The following is a 21,907-nucleotide window of genomic DNA, read 5'->3' on the forward strand; positions in this document are numbered from 1 at the left end:
GTCTAGATCAGAGCAGGAGACAAGGTATCAGAAAGGGAGTGGTCGTGTTGAGATAAATGTTTGCCTACTGGTGATAAACTAACTGTTCTCTAGGATAATTTTCTCATTAAGATCTAAAGCTGTTTGCGTTCCTAATTTATTATTTTTTTGCCTCTTACATATTTTGTTGCACTGTAATTAGAAATACCACAATCTATGGGGCAGTATTTCCCAGGTTTTTGATGCCTGTGGAAGATTTCAGTTTCAGATTTCTGACATAAAAACGAAAGCACACTTCCATCTTAACAGTCGGAAATGTTTACTTTTTTAAAGTTCGCAGCAGCAGGAACTACCAGCCCACAGAGAAGTATAGTAACTCATGTAGAAACATACTATCTGCCACTTCCTCTGAGAATGAGTCATTCTGCTGTGTTTTTCCATCAAGAATGTTGAACCATGCCGTGGCAACTTGCAGAGCCATCACTAGGAGAGGTGGACTGCAAAAAGGCAACCCCAGAACAGTGAATTACGCTGAGAATTATACCGCGACGGGGTGAGCTCCCGTTGCTCAGTCCCAGCTCCTGCCAACCTAGCAATTCAAAAGCACGCCAAAAAGTGCAAGTAGATAAATAGGTACCACTCTGGCAGGAAGTTAAACGGTGTTTCCTCACACTGCTCTGGTTTCGATGTTCTGTTGCTCCAGAAGCGACTTAGTCATGCTGGCCACATGACCCGGAAAAACTGCGGACAAACACAAGCTCCCTCGGCCTGTAAGGCAATATGAGCGCCGCAACCCCAGAGTCATCTGCGGCTGGACTTAACTGTCAGGGGTCCTTCACTTTTACCTTTTACAACGGGCACAGTCCTTTGAAAGTGGGTACTGTGGAGAGCTTGTTTGTTTGTTGTAATGCACCAGTCATTCTCTTGAAATACAGGCATGAGAAAATATGGGAGAATCGTACGTTGAAAATGTTGTCTATAAGACTAAAAGAAAATTATTATAAATTACAGTGGTACCTCGGGTTACTGATGCTTCAGGTTACAGACACTTCAGGTTACAGACTCCGCTAACGCAGAAATAGTGCCTCGGGTTAAGAACTTTGCTTCAGGATGAGAACAGAAATCGCATGATGGTGGTGCGGCGGCAGTGGGACGCCCCATTAGCTAAAGTGGTACCTCAAGGTTAAGAACAGTTTCAGGTTAAGAACGGACCTTCAGAACGAATTAAGTTCTTAACCAGAGGTGCCATTGTAGTTTGGAGATGGTGTTTAATACCAATCAGATTAAATCAAATAAACAAGGAATATACGGTGTTTGAAGGGATGCCAGGACACTGGGAATTATGTTCACATGTGGTGGGGGTGTAAAAATGTACAATTTTTCTGGCAGAGGGTGTTTAAGGAGATAACAGAAACCACTGGGTTAAAGCTGACCAAAAGTCCAGAAGTAGCAATATTATCAATTTACGATAGGGTGGAAGGTTCGCAGGCTATGAAGGACTTGCTCACAAATTTATTGACACCTCCATGAATTATGATAGCTAGGAAGTGGAAGGGGCAAGGTGAATATAAAATGGAAGAATGGTATAAAGAGGTGTGGGATGTAGCTATTAATGATAAATGAGTGTGTGGCATTAAGGCAAGACGGGGAATATGCAGGAGTAATTATTTTGAGGAGATACGGAAGGTGTTTGCAGAATTTGTACTGCTAAAATAGAAAGGGGTCAAATCAGTACAAGAGGTGTTGAAATTCTGGGAGGTTGGATAGTTACAATTGGAATGGTATCGGTGGTGGGACACACATTTTTATTCTTATTTATTTATTATTATTACTTTGTCAAAATAAAAAGGGGGGAAATACAGGCATATGCTGTAACACATAATTTGGGAATTATTGCTGTGCAGGATAGTGTGCATTGCAGTGATAGCCAATGTGGTGCCTGTCAGACATGGTGGACTACAACTCCCTCCAGTCTCAGTCTGAATGGCCAAAAGGCAGGGATGATGGGATTTGTAGTCCAAAACATAGGGAGAGCACTACCTTGGCTTCTCATGGTGTAAAGAATTCTGCTTTTATTCAGAACTGTTTGCCATCACACTACGGCAGCTGACCTTAACTGGGGAGGTGGTATACTGCAAAGCATGGTTTGCGATCCTTCACTAATGGCTAAGGCACTTTAGGAGGCAGCAGACATGGCGCTTTGCTGACAGAACGCAAGGTGTGCTGGCGCCATAAGAAATACGGTGGTGGAAGAGCACAGACAGGGCCGAGTTGCAGGTGGGAAGACCAAGGGAGGACCACATTTATGCCACATCTGATACCCCTTCAGTCAGCACCTCCGCTGCTAATTCAACCCCAGTCCTAGCACAACAAATTTCTCTCCCATTGATTTCAACAGAAAGAAGAGGAAGCCCCACAACCGACTCACGTCATCACCACAGAGCATAAGATATGACACAACACCCACTTGCAGCACACCACTATAGACCCCACACAAAGAGGGCAGAACTTAGATGATAGAGCACATAATAATAATAAATTTGTATTTATATCCCGCCCTCCCCAGCCGAAGCCGGGCTCAGAGCGGCTAACAACAGTAAAATGATACAACATTCTAAAATCATTTCATTATAAAATCAGTTCAGATCAGATTAATGGCAACCATTGGGCTCTGTGAGGATTGCCAAAGGAGGGGGTCAGGTTGTGCCCTGGCCAAAGGCCTGGTGGGACCGCTCTGTCTTGCAGGCCCTGCGGAAAGATGTCAAGTCCTGCAGGGCACTAGTCTCTTGTGACAGAGCGTTCCACCAAGCCGGGGCCATTACTGAAAAAGCCCTGGCTCTGGTTGAGGCCAGCCTAACCTCTCTATGGCCTGGGACCTCCAAGATGTTTTTGTTTGAAGACCGTAAGGTCCTCCGTGGGACATACCAGGAGAGGCGGCCCTGTAGGTACAAGGGTCCTAGGCCATATAGGGCTTTAAAGGTTAAAACCAGCACCTTAAACCTAATCCTGTACTCCACCGGGAGCCAGTGCAGTTGGTATAGTACTGGCATAAAGCTGCATGACATAAGGCTGCGTATCTCTCTGGCATCTCTCAGGTTGAACGCACTCAGAGCTCATGGGGTGAGGAGGCTGCAGAGAAGGGACACTGTGGAGAAAGGACTTTGCATGAAACAGCAAGGCCTCAGAACATACCTGAGCACATTGCTAACCCTCTGCTGCCTAGAACCCTAACAGGCACCTCGCTTTGGACTCCAGACACAAACATCCAGCACCAAATTCCGTTCCCAACCGCTGAGGGTTCCTGGGAGGAGTACACAGAGAAGTAAACAAGGGAAGGGGAGGGACACACTTTATTCCGCTCTAGTTTGATACTGATATCCCTGCCAAGCTATTGCCCAGGATTCCAGAGGTCTTGGCCCTCAACCAGGGTCTGTGCTCCTTTGGAGAATAGAGAGACGGCTGAAGCTGTTGTAGCTTGAAGAAATATGGTTTAATTACACACATTTCCACTTTCAGTCTGCATGGAGGGAGTCCAGATCTTACAGCATGGTCATCTCAAGAGGGGCTTGTTTTCCCCAGCAGTGCAGTGCTGGAATCCAAGGCATCTCTCCCAGCCAGCCTTCAGCCATCCTGCCCAAGATGGATCCCAGTCCTTCTTTCTTCTTCTTCCCAGCAACTCTTGCTCAAGGCTCTCTTTTCCTGTCACTTCACACTCAGTTACCCTGGCAAACTTCCAACCCCCCAGTCTTTGTTCACATCTTAGGACAAGGGGGCAGGGAGGACAGTTCTCTTGCACTGCCAATGGCCCTCAGTGGGCCCTGTATTGTTTCTTAATGGCCCGAGCTTGGCCAGGTCAGTTTACATAGGCTAGCCCATGAATTCCTCTGCAGCTTGTATCTCTCCCTTCACATAATCAATATCCTAAATGTAAAGGTAAAGGGACCCCTGACCATTAGGTCCAGTCGTGACCGACTCTGGGGTTGCAGCGCTCATCTCGCTTTATTGGCTGAGGGAGCCGGCGTACAGCTTCTGGGTCATGTGCCCAGCATGACTAAGCCGCTTCTGGAGAACCAGAGCAGCGCACGGAAACGCTGTTTACTTTCCTGCCGGAGTGGTACCTATTTATCTACTTGCACTTTGACGTGCTTTCGAACTGCTAGGTTGGCAGGAGCAGGGACCAAGCAACTGGAGCTCACCCCATCACGGGGATTTGAACTGCCGACCTTCTGATCGGCAAGTCCTAGGCTCTGTGGTTTAACCCACAGCGCCACCCGTGTCCCAATCAATATCCTACCATTTATTAATTTATAGGGTTTTGGGGGATCCCTGCAAACGTATGAGAATGTGATTTTAAGAGTGGAGAGGTGCAGTCCAGGGTCCTTTCTCTCTCTGGGCACTCAGGTGTTCTAGACTGCGATGGGATAGGCCTCTGAGGGTGATGCTCCCCCCAGATGCCGTGTGGGGAGGAGAGGGAAAATGAGGGAAGGATACCATAGGGGAATGGTATTTTGCGGGATCATGCTGCCTAGCAGGGCTGACCTATCAAACCACAGAGCAGGGGAGGCGGACTGGTCACATGAGCTATCATGGGTGGCTAGCAGGGCTAGTTATTGGCCTATGCAGCAGTTTTGCTGACTGCATCAGGTGTCCCCGATTGCGGGGGGGGGGGGGGGGGCGGGCAGTGCCTGATTTAGGAAAGTGCAGGAAGTTCCCCTGCTCAGGGCCCCGAGCCAAGAGGGCACAAAACAACAACCACCACCAGCCTATATTTATACGGGTACCTACTGAGATCTATAAAAAGCAACTGGATCTATGGGAATTATTGTGAAAACAAGAAATATTTAGGGGGGCGCATGCCAAATTTTGGTGTGTCAAATTACCAAAGGGCCTCACCTCTTTCCTGTTGTGGATTTGAAACAGCAACATGGCGGCATCATCCAGATGTTGTTGGATGCCAATTCCCATCAGTCCCAGTCAGTGTGGCCAGTAGTCAGAGATTATGAGAGTTGCAGCCCACATCATCTAGAAGGGGCCACATTGGCTATGGCTGCTGTGAAACATAAGCTGTTCCACCCACCTAGAGATTCTTTCGCAACCCCTTCAGAAGATCCTCAGGGTGTGTTTTGATCTCTGTGTGCTGCTGTGACCAAGTGGGGCTTGCGGTGCCTATTCAACTCCCAGGAGATCACCTTCTTTTGCCCTTGATGGGACTGTTCTTTGTAAGGCATTTAATAGGGGGCATTTCCCAGGTGGAGGCTTCGAAGTCCTGCTTCCCAGCCCCAGGCAGCAGGCCACTGGAAGTCCATGTGTGCTGGTAGGCGGCTGCTCTCCTTGCCTCTCTTGCCCCCCACTTCCTTGGGCAGCTTGCCATGACCCTCTTTCCCACTCCAAGTGGCTTTTGAACCCTTGTCCCAGGAGGACTGGCTTCCTCTTGCCCTGGAAGCCACGTGGGTGCCATGTTGTGCGGGCTCTCCTTCTGCCCCTTCAGATGTTGCGCTCAAAAATGGCAGGGATTAGCGTCAAGGGATTTGAGCCAAATCACTTACTAGCTGTGCCGGTGGGAGCATGAGGATTTCTGCATGTTGTGGCAATTCTGAGGATGCGTCCCTATTACTCAGTTCACTGTCTGCCACTATGTCCACACGACGTGCTGACACAGACGCAATCTGGGCTGGGTGTGTTGGTTATTTCCCCATTTCTGTATATTTTATTGGTGTTGTATTTCCCTCACTGAGCAGGCTTTGGGAGTCTTTTGCTTTTTGTAAATCACATAGAAGTCTTTAGTTTGTGTAGACACTGTAGCTTTATTTTTTATTTCGCTTGCATAGCAGTGGTGTATCTCCAGCACAAGCTAGGAACAGGATTTCTCGGTCTTTATTAGTCACCTGAATCGTGCAAGACAGACAAGGTTGTACAGTGGTACCTCGGGTTACATACCCTTCAGGTTACAGACTCCACTAACCCAGATATAGTACCTCGGGTTAAGAACTTTGCTTCAGGATGAGAACAGAAATCGTGCTCTGGCGGCGCGGCAGCAGCAGGAGGCCCCATTAGCTAAAGTGGTGCTTCACGTTAAGAACAGTTTCAGCTTAAGAACGGACCTCTGGAACAAATTAAGTACCTAACCCGAGGTACCACTGTATAGAAATGCAGACCTCACAGACTCCACCAGCTAAAATTAAAGAGGCAGCATTGTATAGGTGAATTCTTCGTAGGGGAAAAAATGAATCTATACCTAAGGGGGTCCCAGAAGCAAACCACAAATCGGGAATGGGAAAGAGACGATGTCTTGTGGGCTGCAGTCCAGGATGGAGAAACACCGCAGATATATTCAGAGAACTGTATCCCTCCCACCCCACCCCCCTTTGTGGCCCACATGTCAGGAGACCTCCATCATTCCTGATGCTTTTGAATGGCGCCATTCAAGTTAGGAAGGGAGTTCCTATTGTACCCTGAACTCGCACTCCAGGCTAGAGAAGACAAGAAGAACACACACACAAACAAACAAAAAACCCCCATGCTGGGTCATGATAACACTGGGTTTTTTGTATGTGGAAAGAACAAACTTCCTCACAGTTTTCTAAGAGGAAATTCTGAGTCAGATACTAGCCTTGCAGCTGGTTCGGGCAGGGAGGGGAGGGAGTGGGTGGGTGGGTGGGTGGTTGGAAGAGAAGCCAGGGCAGACCCTGACTCATCAAGAACAGCTTTTTGGAGGGGGGGCGAGCGCCTCCAAAGGAAATGAAGTCATTCCTAGAGGGAGAAAGGGAGTGAGGCTGCAGGAGGCGAACTCAAGATGTGCATTAAGAGGAAAAAAACACACCCAGAGTCAAGGTGGTTTGGAGAAAGGGTGAGGGGAAGAGATCAGCAAAAGTATGAAGGAAACCATAAACCTCACCAGGGCCTTGAGCTGAGGGCCGTGGGGGGGGGCAGGGGCCACGAAAAGGGCTGGGGGGAGGAATGAAACACCTAAAGGCTGGCCAGAGAAACGGAGATGCATTAACCTGTGCGCTGCCGCCTTTCCCATTCCTTCCGGGCTGCAATCTTAACGCATCCTTACGCACCGGGAGTAAACTACTGAACTCTTGTCTCGAGGCTTCTCAGCAGTTTTTTAGGCTTGGGGCGCTAACGTGGCGAACTTTCACCTACTGGGAAAAACACTCAACAGATCCTCAATGGGGGATCGAGTAGAACAACAGGCCTATGGCCGCTTTACCGGGGGCTAGTGAACTCGGGGAGGCGGGCGCCGCTTACTTCCGAGGAAGCCCAAGGGGGAGGGCGTTGCGCACGCGGTTAGTCTTAGGAGGCGGCCCCCACACCGCATCGGGCCGCCGGGCCCCACAGAGCAAAAACATGCCCCGGCTCGGACTCATCGAGGGGCTGCAGCCTTTTGGGAGGAGACGAAGCCCCCTCCTCCTTTTCTGCGTGGTCGCCGGCAGCCTCCCCTCCTTGCCACATTCCCCGATGAGTGAGCTCAGCTGTTCGCTCCGAGCAGCCTCTCTCCTTTTATGGTCAAACAACTTGGGCAGAGCGAGGCTCCCTTAAAAAAAAAGAAAAGAAAAAGTTGCGATCAGCTCGGAAGTGTCGGGGCTACAACAGCTCCTTTTTCCTCCGCCCCCTCCGAGCTTCTTCAACACCCCTTCTTGGCAAAGGCAGCTTCAGAAAGTTGCGCGCGGGCCAGGCGAGCACAACCCCTCTGGCCGAGGGGAGGAGTCGCGAGGAGAGGCTGCGATCCTCAGCTGCAGCAGCAGCGCGCACAGTCCTCGTTCAGGTCCCCCGGGGATCCGAGAGCAGCTCCCTTTCTCTGCGCCCTAAAGCTGCGCCACCCGCCGCCGCCGCCGCGGCTCCTGCTGGGACCAGACCATTGCCCTCTAGGTAAGGCTGCCTTCTCCTTGGAGAAACCTTCCGGGCTTCACCTCCACCTCCCCACCCTCCGGAAACTCTACCGCGGTTTTAAGAGCTCTTAAAACGTGTGCCTCGTGTTCGAAGGGAGGGTTAGGTGCCCCTACCTCCTCGGAGGCACCGGCGGGCCGGATGGATTTTCGCGCGGGCCACTTTTGCGCACATCCCCGTTGCAACGCGGGGCTTGGCTGAGTGCGCGTAAAAGTTTACGCGCGCCTAAGGTTGCAGCGAGAAACTAGGGGCACGTTTCCTCGAGAGTGCCCTGGATCGCGGGGCCGGGGGGGGGTTTACTCTCGAGGAAGTCTAGGATCGCGTTAGGGTGGTGGTGGGGAAACGCTCCCTTGGGCGAGAGATTTGCAGGATTGCCGAGCGCTCCTCCTCCTCCTCCTCCTCGGGGGAAACCGTGACGAGGCGCGCCGCGCCGTTGCCGTCCGGTCTCTCTGGCGAGCCCCCCTCCCCTCCTGAAGGGAAATACCTCCGGCAGTCTCCTCCTTTCTCTTGTTAAAGGGTTGGCAGCGGCTGAAAGCGGAGAAGCGGCCTGGGAGTTGCTCCCTGCCTGCTTTGGAGCTGCAGGAAGGGGTGTGCGCCCGCCTCGGCCCGGAGCGTTTTTCCAGATGTTTTGAGTCGAAGCAGCGGGAAGAATCCGCAAGGTTCGGCAGCGGGGAGGGGGCGACGCAACTGTTGCGATATGTCGGCGCCCTTTACAGGGGGGCTGGCTGGCTGGATCCAGACTTCCAGTCCGCTTCTTTTCGGCCAGACTTTTTCCCTACTTTCAGCAAAGAAAAGGGGTGTGGACGTGTCAGCCGCTTGTATTAGACTGAGTATAGGCCGCACTGTTAATTCTGTACACGCGCCTTCGCCAGCTTATTACGGTATACATAAGAAAGTACTTTTTACTGCTTTTTGATCACAAAGCAGAAAAGAAGAAGCGCTGAGATCCCTAGAAACAGTGGATCCCTGCAGGCGCGTGGGGACAGGGTGGGGAGAGGGAAATAATGGTATAGCAGGAATCTTTGCATCCTGTTCGTGAGCTGCTTGGGTGTTTGCCAAGCTAGCACTGGAGAACCTCTCTGTTCAGAAGCAGTCTACCTTTAAATGCCAAATGGTGTGCACAGCCCACAGGAGAAGGCTGGTGCATTTATTCACACCTTACAGAACTTAATTCAGCAGCCCCTGCTTGAGAGAGGACGCTGGAGGAAACTTGGTTTGATCCAGCAAAAGGGACTCTTGCCTTGGGGTGATCCTGGACAACCTTATCGGTTTATAAGCTCAACCAGTGAGTTTGCACATTATGGGAGAAGGAGGGAACTGGAGTTATTTCAAGCAGCCATCACAGCCTTTGGAAAACAGAGCTGAGAGTTTGCTGCGTTAATTTCTCAAAGTTCTGGTATGACTCTCCATATACATGTGTGTGAGATGGTTGGACAGTGTTCTCGAAGCTACCAGCATGAGTTTGACCAAACTGTGGGAGGCAGTGGAAGACAGGAGTGCCTGGCGTGCTCTGGTCCATGGGATAACAAAGAGTCGGACACGACTAAACGACTAAACAACAAATATTTTCTACATCAGTGGAAGATCATGTCAATCTTTTCATTGGACAGACAGACACAGAAATGATACGCACGGGGTTTTCCTTCAGAACAATCAGTATGCAATATCAGAAAGGTGTGGTCTAGGGTTGGGAGAGATGTTGCTGGCTGACTTTGAACGGTGCTCCGACTAGCTAGTTTCACTTCCCTGCTGGCCATAATTCATGAGCTGCCTTTATGCCTCAAATACTAAAATGTTAGGCCGTGTTAAACAGACCTGCTAAATTTAGGACGTATGCATCTCTTTAGGGTTAGATGAATGCACAAACCTGCCCAAGTTCATCATCTGATTCTAGGGTAGGCCTGCTATTATTTAAGACACACCAGCCAAGCTGCTAGACCACAACGTTTACTATGTCTTAAAATAAGAGCCAAACAGGAAACTCCTGACTCCACCCAGATTCTTTAATTAAGCCCAGTGCCACCTAGTGACTAAACTGTATGATGGCACATACACACACATACCTGCCTAACCTGTGACCCACCAATCGTAGCACAACACACCAGCCATTATTTGTGGCTTATGGGCTTGTAGAAATTAGAAGGGAACTTGGTGTTCATCTACTCCAACCCTGCTCAGGGCAAGATCTGAGATCTGATGATGAAGGGCAAGGCAGACATTTCTTGTGTATTTCCAGAGCCTCGTTGGGAATGGCAGAAGCCAAAAGATCTATATGGCCATTATATACAGTCAGCAGAACCAAGCGATAAAGCTTTTTGCAGGACTGTGAAACTTAATGCACTGCAGGTAGTACGATGGCATTTCTGAATTCCTCCTGAGAAAACCCTCCTGCACTTAGACAGCTAGCACAGAAGGGAAGGCTAGGCTGAACACTGCTGTTTTTCTAGGCTTAGAGCGCTGCCATCAAAGAGCATTTCACCCATTGCCTGAAATGGTGCAGCCCATGAAAAGCTTCACCGCTTGTTTCTGCTCAGTGTATAAACTGGCTCCCGGTCAACGTTCCTCCCCTCTGTCAGAATTCACTCTGCACCAGCTCACACGAGCCTGGTGTTAATCCCTTTATTGAGTGGCCTACAATAGCCAGATTATATCATAATTTGTATTTAACAGGGCTCGTCCATCATACCACTGATTGCACAGTCCCCAGAAAGTTTCTGCAGGAAATCTCACACTTAATAGGCAACAGCTTATTTGCTAAAATGTTCCTTATCCTACAGGGATGCAGCCCTACAGTTCCTAACTGTTGTTTCCCCGGTGGCTATTTAATTGCAGACGGTTCAGTGGGTGGGTGCCAGTTGATTTGACTGCGTGCCTAAATCATCGAGATGCACTTTGATAACTGTGTGCAGCTCTAATGTCTCGCAGCCAATGAAACTGATCTGTAGAAAACACAGCTTGAAAAAAGAGACAGCGCATGTATTTTTGTAAACTAGGAAATCTATAATAATAATATAAAAAGAGATGCATTGTGAGATTATAGTTAACCGGCAGAAACTGAGGTGGGCGATATTGTCAGACTTCTTGCCCTGCAACACCCCAGGCAGAAATACTTGGATTGTGAACATATCATGAATGTTTTATTTAAAATGTGTTTTAACCTTTCCAGCAGCTCCTAGTGACCACAACCGACAATATAAACAACATGTATGCAATCTGACATTTCACGTTAAATACTACACGTGCACCTACAAACAGGTATTCCCTTTACAATGGGCCAACTAGAGGAACACCTGTTTTAACTAGTCTTCAAATCCTCACAATAGAAATGGTCTGGTGTGGTTTCCTGTGGATGGAATTCTCTAAGGAAGGTGCCACCACTAAGAAAGCCCCGCTCTTTGCAGCTGCCATCAGCCTCTAATGCAGAAATCTGAAGGGTTCCACTTGCATCTTTGGGAAGCGTTAGAACATGGCCATAGGAATAAATGTTTCTTGAGCATAGGCTGCTTAAGAATGATTCTCTCCCTAAAGCAGCCTTCCCCTACCTGGTGTCTTCCAGATCCTGTTAGACTACAGTTCCCATCATCCCTGATCACTGGCCGTGCCTACTGGGGCTGATGGGAGTTGGAGTCCAACCAGCATCTGGAAGCCACTAGGCTGTCGTCCCAAGAACATTGCCAGGGCCATCTCTGCTTATTGGCAACAGCTTGGCTGCTTTACACCCCAATCCCTCTCAAATAACTGCAAGATGAGGTAGTGCAGGAGCTGTCCTAGAGTCCAGGAACGTCTTCTTCCCTCTGGGCAAACTTGAAAACTCGTTGGGGCATGCCCCAGTCTTTCCTGTCCATGTGAACAGTGGGTGTGTTGCCTGCATCTCATAGCTCTCCCTTTTGGTTTCTGATAGGCGATACACATGTCTTGAGTTGTGTCCAAGTGTTTCTCAATGGCTCCCATATCTGGATTCTTTGAAACCCTGTTCGGCTCCCTTTTCATCTGCGGACACTCCATTTCAAGTGTCACTTAAGGATCTGGCTGCAAATCATAAGAAGGAGTGTTGACTTCTCTTGGGTTGGAGCTGGGGATGAGGTCACTAGCAAGGGAAAGAAAGAGTAAGATGAGCAGGGCAGCTGCTTGAGAGCAAGTGGGGAAACTGTGTTGTCCTGAGGTTGAGGAGATGGGAACAGCTGCCCGGTCTATGCAATTCAGTATCTCCGTGGGGCAGCTGACTCTCTTGCCTTTGGAACCATGTTGTGCTCTTCCATTTTTTCCTCCTTTTGGTTAATGCACCAAGTACAAGCTGCAAATTTAAGAGAACCAAAACCTTTTGCCTTTAAACCAGCAAAGAGATTTTTAAAAAAATCACTTGAGATTGAGGTGGACTGGCCTTAACTCTCGCCAAGGGCAGAATGTAGCAGGAAGCTGCTGAATGCTGGGAAAGTCAGAAGGCCTAATGGGAAAGTCCTGTGTGGGAAACAAGGTATCTTGGTGCATTTCTTTGTGATGGGATTTTATGCTGGAGAGATTTGGCAGGCTCCAGAGTAGGCTGGTTCCAGTCTTGCCACATGTAGAAGATGCCCATGGACTCATCAGTAAATTCTGCCTTCACATGTGTCCAAGCGGAAGCTTTCAGTGATGAAGCTTTCAGCCTTGGAGCTGCCTTCCCACAACATGGTGCCCTGCAGATGTCATTGGACTACAAATCCCATCATCCCTGAGCAGTGGCTGTTCTGATTGGGGATGATGGGAGTTGGGCACCAAGTGTGTTTGTTTATTTATAAAATTATTGACACACCCATATCATAAAATATTTTTTGGGAGGTTATTAAAAGGGGGGGGAGGTAAAGCACAATTAGAAGCAATAGAGACAGTCATTAAATTGACCAGCAAATTAAACAGCTGCAAAGGGACTCCTGAAAATCTGAAAGGAGGGTGCCCGCTGTCTCTCTGCTGGAAGTGTGTTCATCTACTCCAACCCCCTGCAATGTAGGAATATGCAGTTTTTGTTTACAACACCGTATAGGGATTGGACCTTGTCAGCACCATGCTGTAACCAGCTGAGCTATGTCTTGTAGTGGAGGCCAGTTGGGCCTTGGGACAGCTCAGTCGGTAGAACACGAGACCCTTAATCTCAGGGTTGTGGGTTTGAGCCCCACGTCGGGCAAAAGATCCCTGCATTGCAGGGGGGTTGGACCACTAGATGAAGCTTGTGTCCCCTTCCAACTTTGCGATTCTGTGAATCTCAGCGATTCAACTGGGAGGTTACAGGGAAGGAGTGCATTGGAGGAGGTCAGGAAGGGTCTTGTATGATGTTGGGACACCCCCACCAGGCGGCGATAGGCTTCCTGTTGCGTTTTGTTTGGGGGTCAGCTTTGAAGCCCATTGGAAGTTGATGGGTGTTGTTGGCAAACTTGGATTGCTCAGTCAGCAAGAACCTTGGAAATGGGCCCCAAGGTTGGTTTGGGGTGGGCGGTGTTGACCCTCTCAATACCTCTGTTTACTTTGAGGGGAATGTCAGTGGCAGTCTCGTTTTGCTGGACTGCTCTCTCAGCCTTCGCAGAGCCCAGCGTGTTGTGGAAGTACCAGTAGAACAAGATATTTGCAATCCTTGGTGGGTAAAGTTCTCTCTATGTGGGTGGTTGGTGGCAAGGTGAGAACGGAGACCATGCCTAGGCCTCTTGAAATATGCTAACGAAAGTAAAATCATAACATGCAACGGAAAAAAAATGCATATCATTTATTGTTGACCGTGCGCATGTGTTGACGTTCAAAAGAAACATATATATGGCACATGTCTCCACCCAGTGTTTGATATACTGGGGCAAAGTGTCCTATCTAGGATTTTGCATTTTGTTTCTATATTCTTGTATTGCTAGGACTCTCTCTTTTTTTGCCTGCTTGTACAATTCCGGGGATTCTGGGATGCCCTTTCCCAAATCAGCTTCTCCTTTAATAAAGTACCACTTTATTAAGTGGCTAGAAGGGGTCTTTTATTTTTTTGCTCCCCCCTCCTGTGCTGTGCCTCTGGTTGCCCCTGCGAAAAATGGGCGGTCTCTCTCGCCTGTGTGAGTGTGTGTGTGTAGCTGGAGCTGGGAAAGGAGGCGGGTGACTCCAGGAAAGTGTCAGCGAGCCTGGCTGAATCCTGGAGTTGCTTCCTGTGCAAGCGGGAGGGAGGGATGGAGGCAGGCGGCACAGCACAGCAGGCAGAGATGCTGAACAGAGATGCTTGTCTCTGGCCACAGTGACAGAAGAAAAGAGGACAAACCTCTGGCAGGAGGAGGGAGGGTGTGTGTGTGTTGGAGTGTGATCGTGCGTGCGTTTGCGCACACCAAGGGGCTCCCTCGCTGAAGACACCGCCATGGCACGGGTTCCATCGCCAGGTTTCCTTTTGTTCTGCTCCAGCTGCAAACGGTCCGCGTTGACCAGCCGGGGCCAGGGGCCTTGAGGTAACACAAAAGCAGAGGTGAGGGGGGTTAGACGGAGATGTTTTAAGGGGCGGGGTGTTCGCGTGTGTGTCTGCTAGCCTGTGAGCGAACCGTAGCCATGCTGAAAGCTCTGTGTAGCAGACCACCCCCTCCCCAGTTGCTTTGCAAAGTCGAAAAGGAATGCTCCGGAGTTGATCTTATTTTTTATTTTTGAAACGCAGCCTTGGAACGGCTATTTTGGCTACTGAGAATTCAATCCCCTTTCCATCTCCTGCGCTGTGGGTTTCTTTTCTCCTGTAATGTGTCCCCCCTCCCCTTAGATCCTCTTCTCTCTATCTCCTCCGCCTCTCCCAAAATAGAGCTTGCATGACTCCAAAGTGTACACAGGGAAGAAGTTGGGGCCTGGCCTCTATTTTGCAATCGCTTGCCCCAGAGGGAGGAGGAGATTTTCCAGGTCTTTGGATCCAGGTTTTTAATATATGCTCTGAGCTTGCTTGCAAAAATGCATGCATGCACAACCCCCCCTACACACACACACACAAAACGCCCCTTTGCCACCACCTTTACATGCTCTCCGCAAAAGATCCTGCCCTGTTTCCACCTCTCCCACTTGCCTGCTCTTCTCTGACGGCCCTCTTCCTTTCCATAGGTCCTGATCCACTCCACGGCAGGATGGCCTCGTCGGGGGCCCCGGGGACCCGCATGACATCCACAGTCAGCATAAACATCTCCACCCCAAGCTTCTACAGCCCTCAGAAGAAATTTGCACCCGTTGTTGCCCCTAAGCCCAAAGTGAACCCCTTCAAGGCTGGCGGATCGGCTCCGGAAAATGCTTCTGAGCAGACATTTCCACCCCCTCCGCCGGGGGCTTGTGCCCAGATCGGGAAAGTGGGGGAGATCCCGGCAGCTGTGACTCTTTCCCTCTGTGAAGGTAAGTGCTCCTTCAGTTCCACTTGGGACTGGAAAAAATACAAAGCTGCCCGATGACCAGCGTCGGAAAGACAGAGGTTCTCCTCAGGATTCTAGTTACAGTAGTTTGTGCCTGCTGGACCTGCTCAGTCCTGCACGAAGCCCTTAATCTTAAGGTTGTGAGTTCGAGCCCCATATTGGGCAAAATATTCTGGCATTGCAGGGGGTTGGACTTGATGACCCTCAAGGTCCCTTCCAACTCTTACGATTCTGTGAAATGGGTGTTTGTGCAGAATTCTGGTCCTGCTCAGTATAAACAAATGCAATGATCCCTGTGTTATGTGGGGCTGTCAGAATGCTTTCGCCCCCGGGAGGGATTAAAAAGCACTTGCAGTGAAGGGGTTCATCTTCTTGCGCCCTAGTTATTGACTTGAACTGAATTGTAATTGGGCCTTCTAGAATGCCACACGGCTCAGTGGAGCCGCTCGCGATTTGTGTGAGGAGTTCTTCGGCTGCATAAAAGTTCCTTGTTAGCAATAAGGACTAGTGTTTTGGCCTGGAACTCAAATAAGTACCCTTAAGCAAGCAAGCAAGCCAGACTGTTTTTAGCCTGGGTGTGGCCTCCTCTTGCAGCAATGGAAGTGTGCAGGTACAGGCAGGAACCGGGCAATGATGTATAATTTAGTCCCAGCATAAATTAGCTTTACCAAGCTTCATATGTATTTATTTTTGGCACTCTGTGTTAGATTGCTATCAAGGGACATAGAGACAAGGCTTAATTTTTAACGTGGGAGGCGGCGGGGCAGAGGCCTGTATGTGGGATCCCTGAAGGAAGCCTTGTTACTTAATTTTAAATGTGAGGGTAGATTGCAGCGGCTCACCATGAGGTGGAGGGCTCTCTGTACATGTTCAGAGGTACTACTTGTGTTAGAATTTATATTTGAAAACGGTGGAGGAACTTAAGTCCTGTGGGATATTTTCCCACTTAACTCTGCTCCCCACATCTGCATTACATATTTAAAGCAAACTGTTTTATCCCTTTAAGCAGTTGTGGTTTCTCCCAAAGAATCCTGGGAAGTAGTTAACTGTTAAGAGTGCTGAGAGTTTTCAGGAGTCTCCATATTCCCCTCACAATTCCAGAGGGGTTTAAAAATGGATTCCTCCTCCCAGGGAACTCTGGGAATTGTAGCTCTGTGGCAGTTATCAAACGACAGTTCCCAGGATCCTTTGGGAGGAAGCCATGACTGTTTAAAGTAGCAGGATACTGCTTTATATTTATGGTGCAGATGTGACCTTAGTTTTGGACAAAGTGCTTAGTTGGTCTGTCTTTTTGTCTGTGTGTTTTTAAAAATTGCATTTAACCAGAGAGAGAGAGAGAAAGAGGGAGTCTTCTTTGTTCTTTCGCTCCCAGAGCTCCCAAAGACATAGCTTTAATATTTTCACCCTGTTACAGCTGGCCGCTATTCAAGGACTCCGCGGTGTCCTTGACTTCACAGCAGAGCTGTCAGAATGTTACAGCACTTCCCTCTCAAGATATAAAGAGGAAGCGTGCATACATTTTTAAAAAATCTCCTTTGAGGTAAACCCAAGAAAATGTGTCTCAGATAAAAGCCCTGTGTCTCCGTCTGCCCAGCTATGAAGAAATTATTTTGAGGTCCTGGAGCCACTTTCAAGGCCGGATTACACTTGCATCACACTGGAGCCAATTTTATTGCTGATTTTACAGTGGGGATGGATCAATTAGAGAAGCATTCTCCAACCTGATTGCTCTTACGATGTTGTGGTCCATTTGGAACTATAGTCCAAACCATCTCAAGGGCTTCCAGCTTGTGGAAGACTGATATTATTCTCTAATAATCGTGTTGCTTGTGGCTGCATAAGTTTACCTAGTCCCTTAACTGAATTTTAGCAGCCTGATCGTTAAACTTCAGCTCGCATTGAGATTGACTTCTCTATGACACAAAGTGAACTTCCTTCTTTCTAGCCCAGTAGTTCCGCAACTTTCCCCACCCAATGGCAGTTTTTCTGCCTGCTGTTAATTGTAACGCACCGTGCTAGATGCTGTGTGATTTTAAAATGGTATTTTGTAATCACTTCTTTCATTTCATATTTATCTATTGCGTTACAACTTGCATTCTGTGGAATTCAGATCACTCAGGTTACATACGCTTCAGGTTACAGACTCCGCTAACCCAGAAATAGTGCTTCAGGTTAAGAACTTGGCTTCAGGATGAGAACAGAAATCGTGCTCTGGCGGTGCGGCGGCAGCAGGAGACCCCATTAGCTAAAGTGGTGCTTCAGGTTAAGAACAGTTTCAGGTTAAGAACGGACCTCGGGAACGAATTAAGTACTTAACCCGAGGTACCACTGTAATAAAATACAGTGCAAGTAATAAAAGAAGCGAAAACAATAGAGTCCAAATCATTAAGAAGGTTTAATGCAATGGAGCCTCATTTGCAACTACCCCGTCCACAGACAGCCAGGTAGCACTTGAATGAAGCTTGCAAACCACTGATGGCCTGCAGACCACAGTTAGGGAAGCCCTCCTCTTTCTTGCTCTGCCAATTTTCCAGCAACGGCTGTTACTTCAGAGTAGGCTGCTCCTGGCTTCTTCTTTTTTATCATCCAGATACTTCTTCGAGTGCCGTTCTGCAGGGCTCACGTACGCAGAGTAGCTCTGAGCTTTCCAGCTTTGGGGACCCCAGATGTTCTTCAATGCCCATCATCCCTGACCATTGGCTAAGCTGGCTGGGGATTATGGGAGTTTTACTCCCAACAGAGAGAGTAACAGAGAGAGCCAGTGTGGTGTAGTGGTTAAGAGCAGTAGTCTCGTAATCTGGTGAACCGGGTTCGATTCCCCGCTCCTCCACATGCAGCTGCTGGGTGACCTTGGGCCAGTCACACTTCTTTGAAGTCTCTCATCCCCACTCACCTCACAGAGTGTTTGTTGTTGGGGAAGAAGGGAAAGGAGATTGTTAGCCGCTTTGAGACTCCTTAGGGTAGTGATAAAGCAGGATATCAAATCCAAACTCTTCTTCTTCTTCCCTGGGGAGCCAGGGTTCACATACATTGGAGTAGGGTGTGGCAGTGCCACGCTGGAAATTCCGATAAGTCCTCTCCCTGCCCTTGCCAGCTTGCTGCCATCCTCACGGCTGCACAGTCTCCCAGCCAAGCTGCTCAGGCTTGTTCTTCCCAGGCCTTTACGTCTGCTTCTTGCTCTCTCTTTTCTGGTAACCACCTAAATAGAGGAGGAGGGGAGTTTTTGGAAGGGAAGGACTGGCTTGGAATGACTTGCCTGACCGTGCTATCACCCCACTGGGTCTCTGGGTTTTGCTGGATGCCCTGTTCTCTTTGGAAAACTGTGATGTACCTACAGTTTCCGCACTGCATGTTACTTTCTCTTGACACCACTGTTTATAATTCTTTCCCTCTGTGCGCATAATACCCAGTTGGTCTCCTCCTCCTGCTGCTACTGCTGCTGCGAAGGATTATTTTACATGCGTCTAAGCTCTGATGTAATTGTTACAGGCCGGGCTTTTGCCAGGGATTATTTTACATACATTTAAGCTCTGGTGTAATTGCTGCAGACGTGTGTGTTTGTTTGTTTTTGCATCCCATTGCCATCTAACTCCACATTATACATTCCCACCCGTCTCCTTTATACACGGGGGTGGGCTGGGCTTTTTCATCCTAAGGGCCGCATTCCATAGCATGCATTCTTATGGGGGCCACTTGGCAGGAGTGTGGGGAGGTGGAGGCAAAAGTGAACAGGGCCATGGGTGGGATGCCTTCCTTTTGTAATCCAAGCCACTCCGAAGTCCGAGCTTTGTATGTACATCCTCATTGTCACCATCCTCCATCCAGGCAGTACCTGGATGCTTTCTAGTCAAATGCTCCTGAGGTGGACATAGAGTAGGGATGGAGAGAGAGGTGGGGGGCCTGTGGGGGCTGGAGGGGCACATTTGCCCTTCCCTTGCCCCCTGCTTTGCTCCCATGGGCATATAGATATTTGGCAACTGCAGACCACACTCTGTGCATCTAATGCAGTGGGCTCTAATCCACGAGAGCTTACACCAACACCATATTATAATTTGTTGGTCTTTAAGGTGCTAGAGACAAGGGACATGGGTGGGTTAAACCACAGAGCCTAGGACTTGCCGATCAGAAGGTCGGTGGTTTGAATCCCCATGAGGGGGTGAGCTCCCGTTGCTCGGTCCCTGCTCCTACCAACCTAGCAGTTTGAAAGCACGTCAAAGTGCAAGTAGATAAATAGGTACCGCTCCGGCGGGAAGGTAAATGGCGTTTCCGTGCGCTGCTCTGGTTTGCCAGAAGCGGCTTAGTCATGCTGGCCACATGACCAGAAGCTGTACACCGGCTCCCTTGGCCAGTAAAGCGAGATGAGCGCCGCAACCCCAGAGTCTGTCACGACTGGACCTAATGGTCAGGGGTCCCTTTACCTTTACCTTTAACGTGCTAGAGGACTCTTGGTTGGTTTTGGTGCAACAGCCTAGCACAACTTCTCTGAAACTTGGTATTTGGGGGGGCATTCTCATCCTTGGACGCATTATACTGCCTTAGGACTTTTTAGTCATTTAGGGATCACAGAATTTTGGTTTTGTTATAGCCACCCTTTTGGCGCTCTGTTCATTCTACCTCTACCTTTCCTATGAGTAGGAAAAGTTTTTCAAAGATGGAGAGGAGGGAAGCGTTCAAACATGATTTTACCCGCCTGCATTAAGTGGCGCAGTCCAGAAAGGCTGGGTCACATGGTACTTCTTAATATGTAATTTGGCTCACGTTGGAGGGACTTGGTAAGCCTTTTTTTGCATCGTTTCCTAATAAATCTTTTAAACAACCTAAAACTTTAAACTTTAAAGTATCAAAATATTGCTCGTTGAAACTGATGAATGGAGGAAAAAAAATAAAATGGTAGTATAATCCTAAGAATGTCCTATGATTAGTAATAAGGGAGGGAATGCCTCCTCACCCTGTAATGAATACGGGACCTTTTTGATTCATATCTCAGGGCTAGGCTGCACACACGACAGATCAGGTGAGGAAACTCTTCCTGGGCTGCATCAATTGAGACGGCAAGGTGACTTCATGGCTGAATGCCCTTGGTGTTCCGATGACTACAGAAGGGTTTAGTCTAGCCTACTTCCTGACCTGCAAGGTTTCTAAGAGCAGATCCACCCCACTGCCCTGTGTGAGAGCCATTCAGATTTCTGTCCCCTGCTCCAGAGTGGTACATTCCAAGAACAGTTGTACCATGTGCCCTGTTCTCTACTTTGGCCATACAGGAGATTGAAAGGGTCCGACATCTCTTGTTCCATCAGGATGCATGAGTAAAATTGCAATGCACATAAATAGCTTTGCGTCCCAATGGGTAGGGCTGTAATCCTAAACTCTGTCTCAAACAAGGCTCCTCTTGAGACATGGTTCCTGGTCAATAAATATAAAACACTACTATTTAATTATTATTATTATTATTATTAGTTGTTGTACTTGCATTATGTTAGAACTACTTTAATTTTTTTTAAGCCTTTGCTTGGAACAGTTTTAGTGCTGCAACGTGCAAAGTATCTCCTTCAGTGTGTTGTTCTTCCATCACTCAGCACCCACGTTAGACAAAAAAATAGCTGTTCCTGTTCCTCTGTTCCTCCTCGCCACCTGCCATCCCCGAGGGAGAAACACGGGTATAAAATCCAACTAATTCAGCAGCATGCTTCCAGCACCTTCACTGCTTCCTGTATCGATGTGTGTGGCTTGTACGTTCAAGGACTTTCTCGGACGCAGAATATAACTTGATTCTTGGCCAGCCGTTCACTTGGACAGTGGTGTTGGGGTCCTCAAGAGAACACTGTTGCAAGCATTTTTGTGTTTTGTGAGAATTTGTAGGATTAGCTGGGAACTGCTAGACAGTAAATGGGAAGCATCACTTAACTCTTGGATTTCCTGTTGGTCCTGCAAAACATTGCAGTGGATTCCTCAGTGTGTTCTCCACTCCAGACCCATGTTGCAGTGCTCTCTCTGTATCTCCTTGTTTATGCTTCTCTCCCTCTTCCCCTTTGTATGTACCTGTGGATTCTGCAGCTGCCTGTTTCCTTTGCCATGCATCCCAGTTCTGTTGGTGTGCATGTGTTCCTTGGTTGTTGTTGTTCAGAATTCATGTATATTCCAGCTGCCCCTTTTTCCTCTTCTCATTTCCCCCCATCACCCACTCTCAAGGCTGTGGCTTGGCTGAGACAAAGCCTTGCTGGGCTGCATGCATGTTTACACTCTCTCCCTTCTCTCAGCCTGTGTTTTATGCTTGCGGAATCCTCACAATTTTGTGTGCCTGGTAACTTTATTTTTCAAAATTGCATACTTTTACGTTCCTTGGAGTGGCCTGGTTGGGCTCTGAATGTCCAAATGAACCTTGCCTCGCATCACTCGCCTGCAAGGTGAAAATTATGTCTGTCTCACATCTGTGAAACCTAAAGCTTTGTGACTCATTCTGAGGACTTTGGAAGGCAGTTGGTGAAACATAAATCTCATTTTTCCCCCCAGAAAAGAAAAGAGAAAAAGTGTGAGGACTGGTAAACCCAAGGATTTTTTCGGGGGGAGCATTTTTGGAACCTAGCCCTGTATGTTTTGATCTTATCAGTTTGCAGGGATGATAAAAGCTGTCACTCGCAAACATGTGTCCTTCACACCTTGGTCAAACAAAG

General features: G+C 48.6%; 1 protein-coding gene and 1 long non-coding RNA gene across 3 annotated transcripts in view; one reads left to right on the forward strand and one right to left on the reverse strand.

Annotated features, from left to right (window-relative positions):
- Positions 1 to 7,395: 7,395 nt before the first annotated feature.
- LOC310696286 lies at positions 7,396 to 15,014 on the reverse strand. Its single transcript, XR_014520523.1, has 3 exons — positions 14,903 to 15,014; positions 8,354 to 14,303; positions 7,396 to 7,516 (listed from the first exon to the last, which is right to left on the reverse strand). It is a non-coding gene; the product is annotated as an uncharacterized lncRNA (long non-coding RNA).
- Positions 7,452 to 21,907, forward strand: part of ZYX (zyxin) — a gene marked incomplete at its 5' end in the record, with an annotated part of 28,899 nt that continues 14,443 nt past the window's right edge. The window contains 2 exons of one of the 2 annotated variants that reach the window (XM_083481429.1): positions 7,452 to 7,851; positions 14,938 to 15,219. In XM_083481429.1, coding sequence (XP_083337555.1) covers positions 7,485 to 7,851; positions 14,938 to 15,219 — 649 coding nt within the window. The remainder of the gene's footprint in view (positions 7,852 to 14,937; positions 15,220 to 21,907) is intronic. The other variant, XM_083481430.1, reaches the window with a different exon arrangement.

Source organism: Podarcis liolepis, assembly GCF_965112155.1.
Source record: "Podarcis liolepis genome assembly, chromosome: 17".
Taxonomy (NCBI): domain Eukaryota; kingdom Metazoa; phylum Chordata; class Lepidosauria; order Squamata; family Lacertidae; genus Podarcis; species Podarcis liolepis.